Source organism: Nematolebias whitei, chromosome 20 (assembly GCF_014905685.2).
Source record: "Nematolebias whitei isolate Nwh7 chromosome 20, NemWhi1, whole genome shotgun sequence".
NCBI lineage: Eukaryota > Metazoa > Chordata > Actinopteri > Cyprinodontiformes > Rivulidae > Nematolebias > Nematolebias whitei.
In genome coordinates, this window is record NC_056517.1 from 39,772,842 (window position 1) to 39,779,630 (window position 6,789).

A 6,789-nucleotide genomic window follows, 5' to 3' on the forward strand; every position below is an offset into this window, starting at 1 on the left:
GGTGAGGACCTGCAGGAGGACACCACCAGTAGAACTTCATGGTCAAACCTGATCAGGTCTGTCTCAGTCATCCTCGAGTCTTTCCAGCTATGAGAGACGTCCATGTCCATTCCATGTCCTAATGTCTAAACCTCATACTGAGACTCGCTTCTTCCCACCAGCCGTTTAAAGAACAATCTGCTGATGTTCTGTGGAGCTCCTGAGTCTCAGTTGACCTCATTCATGAATGAAGCGCGTGAGGAGCGTTGTGCCTCCACCTCCTCAGTGTCCTCCTTTGATCCTGACGCTCCTCTCTGCACGTGTCAGAAACATGATCACTGATGGTCCATCAGTCCAGACATGGTTCTCTGACAGGAGACATCAGCTAAAGTTTATCAGCAGGAAACAGGAAGTCAGATAAACCAACCAGCTACAGATTATTTTTTATTAATTTAAGTGAGATTACAGTTTAGAATTTCTTCTTCGTTGAACAATGAGTAAATTATATTTGGATTTTTTTGACCAGATGAACTTTAAAGCATTAAAGTGCTTAATTGAAGCAGTTCATCTTCCCACCAGCAGGGGGCAGCACTGTGACGTCATCTACCAGGATTTAGAGGTTAAAGGATAAAATTATAAACCGGAACATGTTTGTGTGCAGTTTTTTTTTATTTCTTCAGATATTAAATGTTTTTTTATTTCATAATATAATTAACTGCATTATTTGTTAGAAGTTATTAATAATCTGATGTTTATTCAGGTTTAAGTATATTTTATCAAATGTTTTAAAGTTTAATCACCTTGAGTTGCTGCCTGTCCTCCAATAAACACAACTTTGTTTCTTTTTTCACGCAAAGATAAAAAATAAATCATTATTTTTGAACGATTGGTTCTGGTTCTCTGTGGGCGGAGCCACAGCTCTCAGGTGTTTACCTGCTGACCTTTGACCCCACAGCAGGAACCCTGTCACCCTCAACAATAAAAGCCTTCTATCAGAACAAAGCACGCAGCGGACGATGAATCAGCTTTATTACATGAAGCAGCAGCTGCAGTCGAACAGCCGGACCGGCTCTGTTCTGGTTCTGGTCCAAACAGAACCGCTCAGGTCCACCGTACAAACAAGGCACTTTTTGTAGCAGCTGCAGAACTCTGGGCTGAAATCTGTAGAAGTTGTTGTTTATTCAGTGTTCAGCCGAGCAGAACCGGAGCAGAACCGGAGCAGACGGTAGAACCCGGCTGCTGACTCTGATCTAGAAACGGGCTCACATCAGGTCAAAGATAAAAACAGTGCAGGATCAGAACCAACGCATTACAACAAAGACACGTGATTGGCTGGTTACACGAAGTGAACTGCATTCTGGGTAATCCAGGATCGTGTTGGTCCGGAGCAGGCTGAACACTGGACGGAGCTAAGGCGCCGCTGTCGCCCAGTGATGACATCACAGCGGCGTGTCTGATGACGTCAGGCGCTCTCCGAGGTGAAGACGCGATACATCAGCGTGACGATGGCCGCCGCCAGAGCCGGGACCACCAGGCTGGACCACCAGCTGCAAGACGGGACACACAGGGAGCTGAACAGCCGAACACACAGCTAAACAAACAGCTGAAGAAACTGACAAACAGCCGAACACACAGCTAAACAAACATGACCAAACAACTGAACAGCTAAATAAACAGCTGAACTAACAGTTTGAAACACAAGTAGCTCGTTAGCTAACGAGCTAAACCCAGCAGAACTTGCTGACAGGTTAAACGAGCAGCTGCTAGTTAACTCTGCAACATCCAGTGAAGGAAAGACAGGAAGTAAATGTTTCACTTCCTGCGAGTCGGACGGGGCACTAAAGGTCAGTCAGGTGGGTTACCTGCTCTCCTCCTTCAACGTGGTCACCAGCGTCTCCTGGAAAACAGACATCATCAGCAGCAGGTCACACGCTTACTAACAAACCAGGTTAACCCTCCTACATTACCCAGAATGCACCTGGCAGGGTCCCACTCACCACAGGTTTGGCGATCTTGGACCGGTCGTCCTGCAGATGGACAAAGACACACAGCGGGTCATTAAACTCTGAGGGAAACTGGGTCAGAACAGAACCTGGAGCTGGTACTGACCGGGTGGACCTCGCCGATCACCAGACCGCTCGCCATCTCCCGGGCGTCCGTGGAGTGGCCCACGTCCTCGAAGCTCTCAGTGGCGTTTCCTCCGGCCTGCTCCCTCAGAACCTCCTCGCCTCCGGGGTGCTGCAACAAAAACACACCGGGTCAGGGACCAGAACAGAGGACTGGATCAGGACTTCAAAGCCCAGCAGCATGTTTAGAAATGAAAGTGTTCAGCTTCCGGTGGAATCTGCCGGTGTTGTGCTGAAGAATGTTCCCCTGCCGTGCGCGGCCCGTTTGTTTGGACTCTGATCATCAGTCAGCTGCTGATTAACGTCTTTCAGCCTCAACCCTGGGTGTGTGGTTCTGGTTGAGCCCGGTCCTTCCGACAGCTCCGTCACCAGAACCCCCTGAGACCACGCCCACAGCCTCACCTCTGTACAGCCTTCAGAGCAGGACAAAGGTCCAAACGGCCCGGCTCACAGGATTTTATCTGTGTGTGAAAGTTCCTCCTCTGCTCACGTCCTCGAGCCGGCTGCAGAACGCACCCAACGGTTCTGAAGGTCCAGAACACTTAATGATTACACCAGAGACTCAAAAACTTTATTCTGGTCCAACATTCACCTGGACCTGTTCATGAGTGCTTCTACAAGGCATTTTATTCTGACGAGGCCTGGTAACTTCCTGTTCGTGACCACGATCGACTGCAGCTGCTCGTTTGTCTTAACGAAGACTCGATCTGTCCCACTCACGGTCCACATGTCCAAGAACCACCAAGACTGAAGGACCTGCTGGAACACCACAGTCCATGCCCACCAGTGTCCCTGTCCATCAGTCTCTGTCCACCAGTGTCCCTGTCCACCCACGTCTCTGTCTCTATATTACATCACCATAGACAGAGAGGACAAACAACTTGGACTGAACTCTGTAGCTGTCCACATGGACTGACAAATGTCTTCTGGAGAAAGGTTTGATGGTCAGAGGAGACAAGGTTTGAGCTGTTTGGACACAAAGACAAGGAGGATGTCTGGAGGAGTCCAGGTGGGACAGACCTGAGAACACTGAACCAACCTTCAGGCACAGTGGTGGCAGCATCATGCTGTGGGACAATGTGAGGAGGACAACCTCCTGGACCGGATTTCCCAATTACCCAACCTGGATCTGTTTTTTGACTCTGATTAAAGCCGGGTCCGACACCAGGACCCCAACCACTTTAACAGAACTCCACCAAGAAGAAGAGCGGTCCAACATCAGCCAGAACCGTCCTGATGGAGACAAAGAGCCGCAGGTCCAGGAGGCACGAGCCGAGGGACGTTTGACAATCATCAGTAAGCGTCCAGACTCATCCCACCCTGGAATAAAAACCGTTCAACCAAATCTAAAACTAAAAGATTCGGACGTTCGAGCGTCTCGTTGAAAGAACAGAAATGAATAAATATGGCGCCTCCGTGCGCCACAGCAGATGACGCACTTTTCATAACTTTAGATATTTTCTGCAAATTTAGTAATAAAATATTCTTTAAGTTCCCCTGAAGTTGAACATTTTAAACACAGCAACAACTATTTCTACACCCAGCTACATTGATCGGAAAGATTAAGACACTTATACTTTTTGAATAAAACCTTTTTGTTAGTTATTGTTAAGGGCCCCCACAGACGCAGTTCCTGGTGACGCCCCTGCTCTGATTGACACATTTAAAGCATGAAGATTAAAGACATTTAATCCAAATGAAAGCAGTTTCTGAGACTTTCTGTCCCCCGACCCTGCAGGACATATGAGAAGAGAAGTCCAGACCTCCTCCAGGAACTTGGTCACATCGTAGACCTTGTTGTGGATGATGATCCAGGTGGACTTGAAGGAGTTCTGCTCCTCGATCTCTGACAGCCTGAAGTACCGGACTCCATCCGGGCTCTTCTGCTCCTCACCCATCTGTGCGGGGGTCAGGTTCGGAAGAGAGACGGAGGAGCTACACGGCCTGCGTCGGGTTATATAATCCCAGAGACCAGGTCCGGACCGTGACTCCGCACCCAGACGGTCCTCACAGTTTCAGCGCCGCCAAGTCAACGCAGCTAAAGCTACCCGAGTTTAAACACACTTCCGGTTGCTACTTGCAAAATAAGAAAATACCGCGGCTCAGAAATTTCAAATATTCTAAGGGAATATATATAAAAAAACAAAACAACAACTATATTTAATTTATTTAATGTTTCTATATTAATGTTTTACAATTTTATCCTTCTCAATTATGTTTTGTTTTTGTGCTTTTAACGTTATCAATGTTTAATTTTGAAGGAATGGCTTCTAAGTTCCGGTGAGACCGCATTAAAAATGAATACTTTACGATTTAACGACCCTGCAGGAACACTGACACCGCCCTCATCCTCGTCCAGCTCTGCCATTGGTCGTTTACTTCCGGGTCTTTAAACAAGGACGTTTCTGATTGGCTGTTGGGCCTGTCAATCATCAGAAAGCCGTGAGGCCTGAGGCGAGGCCACAGGGAGAGAACAAGGCCAAAGTTGACCAAAGTTTTCAAGGAAAGCACTTTCTCACGCAAGGAAAGCGTTATCTCACGCAACTCACGTAACGTTTGTCTCATTAACCACAGCGTCCATTTCAGCGGGCACCCAGACGATCCGTTTAGTTCCCAACTTCCTGTCGGCACGAGCAAGTTGCTGGCACGAGACAAAACTTTGTTTTAAACATTTGCGAGTCTCCGGCGGGAAAAACACGCTGCTCAAAAATCAAAGATTGTCTATTGGTAAGAGAAGTTACTCTGCGAAAAACAAACATTAGCAGCTAAAATAAAACTTATTTGCAAATGAAGTTTATTAAAAACTTAGAAACGACATGCTGTATCCTCTGTCGCATTTTGTGAAATAAATAAATACAACTTTCATTCGATACCAAATAATTAATGATGGGTTCTTTTTTGTATAAATCAAAATAGTGAGGCCTCTTGCTTCTTTTCTTTATCTTTGGCAGGAGCTGCTAGCTTTGGTATTTTGAAGCTAAATAAAAAAAAATAATCGCTTTTTTTTGTTAATTTAAACACATTTATATGTTCCCCCGCAGAATAATCCAAATGTTAATGTAGTTTAAATGTAAATCTTGTGGTCATTGACCGAAATATTAAGGATAAATACAATAAAAACGGATTTAACTTGTTACTGTGGAGCTAAAAAGCCAGAGGTAAGTTTTTATTAAACTTTTCACAAAAATGATTTTTTTATTTTAACAACCTTATGTGTTGTTTTTGTTTCTAATGAAAGTGTCTAATTGTTGTAGTGTTAATAACAAAGTTGAATAATTACAATAAATCTGTTTTAAGACGATCCATTTTAGACCAGATTTGTATAATTTTATGTTAATATTTGAATTATATGATCTTATTGTTACATCAATGTGTTGTAGCTAAAAGCCTTTTAGAGCCTCTGAGATGCTGATTTTAATAAATTTAGTGAATGAGTTTGCACAAAGTAAGTTTTAATGAGAAATAAGCATCTTTTTGAGTATCTGTTGGACCTTTACTTTGTTAACGGTTGAATGTTTTCCAGGATGAGCGGAGGAAACGACAAGTCGCTGTTGTTCCTCGGACTTCCTGATCTGAAGAAGCTGGTGTGCGTGACCCTCCGGCTGCAGGACGACCAGGAGCCCAGGAGCCAGCAGTTGAAGACCTGCAGGTGAACCCAGTGAAAAACTGTTGGGGTCTGTTTGGTGCCTGAACTTTGACCTTTGTGTGTTTCTGCAGGGAGCTGGTTCTGCTGTACTCGGACATCCTGGCCTGTCCCGCTCTGGACTCCGTCACTGACGTCACTACAGTCACGTCTGTACGGGAGACGCACACGCTCACACGGTTTCATTAATTTGTCATAAAACCTTTCCCGTCCATTTTGGCTCAGTTTAGCTTCTTCAAACCTCTAACTTCAGGCGTGGTAAGAAGTGAACTCTTCATTTATTACACTTATGAACTCTTTAGGACTTTAAGAAACTGAAAAACATTAAAATAATTATAAACTAGAGAAACAGTTGAAATGAGCTAAAAACATGTTGAAATGTAGCTGAAAGGAAGAACAAGCCTAAGTTAGCAGCTGAGTGAAGCTAACACCCCGCCCACGTGGAAAATTCCAGCAAACAGAAAGAGCTCCGCTTGAGCTTTAGCTAGCAGAAGAAAGCAAAAGGAGCACATATTTTCTGAATTAGGTTTAAATTAGCAGAAATGAGCACAAAAATTAGGAAATTAGCTAAAAAAGCTGAAATTATATTAAAAAAATAGCTGAAAAGTAGCTGAAAGGTAGAAAGAAGCTTAAACTACCAGAAGGAAGCTGAAAGAGCTGAAACGAGCTAAAAAAAGTGTATGTTATCTGAAAAAAGCTTAAATTAGCAAAAGACAGCTGAAAAGTAGCTTAAAAATCAGAAAGAAGCTTAAACTACCAGAAGGAAGCTGAAATGAGCTAAAAAAAAAATCCCCAGAATGAGCTCATTCAAAAGCAGAAAGTTTAAATTACCTGAAGGACGTGGAGAGAGCAAAATGTTGCTGAACTGAGCTGAAAGAGTTTAAAGTAGTGCAAAAAATGTGAAACAAGTTGAAAAAGCCTAATTTAGCATAAAACAGCTACAACGTTTGTGAAATAGCAGAAAAAAATGAAACTTGCAGAAATAAGTTAGAAGAAGCACAAAACAGCTGAAATTAGCTGAAAGAAGCTGAAGCAGAAAAA

At 44.1% G+C, this 6,789-nt stretch overlaps 2 protein-coding genes across 2 annotated transcripts in view; one reads left to right on the forward strand and one right to left on the reverse strand.

Annotated features, from left to right (window-relative positions):
* Positions 1-410: 410 nt before the first annotated feature.
* LOC119426889 (cytochrome b5) lies at positions 411-4,130 on the reverse strand. Its single transcript, XM_037694476.1, has 5 exons — positions 3,869-4,130; positions 2,089-2,217; positions 1,977-2,006; positions 1,842-1,876; positions 411-1,526 (listed from the first exon to the last, which is right to left on the reverse strand). Exons 1-5 carry the CDS (start codon positions 4,001-4,003, stop codon positions 1,442-1,444), a joined length of 414 nt encoding a protein of 137 aa, XP_037550404.1. The 5' UTR covers positions 4,004-4,130; the 3' UTR covers positions 411-1,441.
* A 1,499-nt stretch (positions 4,131-5,629) lies between these two features.
* Positions 5,630-6,789, forward strand: part of LOC119426455 — an 8,773-nt gene continuing 7,613 nt past the window's right edge. The window contains exons 1-2 of the mRNA XM_037694017.1: positions 5,630-5,754; positions 5,823-5,901. Of these exons, the coding sequence (XP_037549945.1) occupies positions 5,630-5,754; positions 5,823-5,901 (204 nt within the window). The remainder of the gene's footprint in view (positions 5,755-5,822; positions 5,902-6,789) is intronic.

Bases quoted from the DNA above. Each gene is read 5' to 3' on its own strand.
- LOC119426889 (XM_037694476.1), bottom strand. From the start codon at position 4,003: ATGGGTGAGGAGCAGAAGAGCCCGGATGGAGTCCGGTACTTCAGGCTG. The intron at 2,218-3,868 runs GTCTGGACTTCT...TTTTTGTTGCAG, and splicing joins TGACCAAGTTCCTGGAGGAG to CACCCCGGAGGCGAGGAGGT. The intron at 1,527-1,841 runs GTAACCCACCTG...CCCGTCTTGCAG, and splicing joins ACGTTGAAGGAGGAGAGCAG to CTGGTGGTCCAGCCTGGTGG.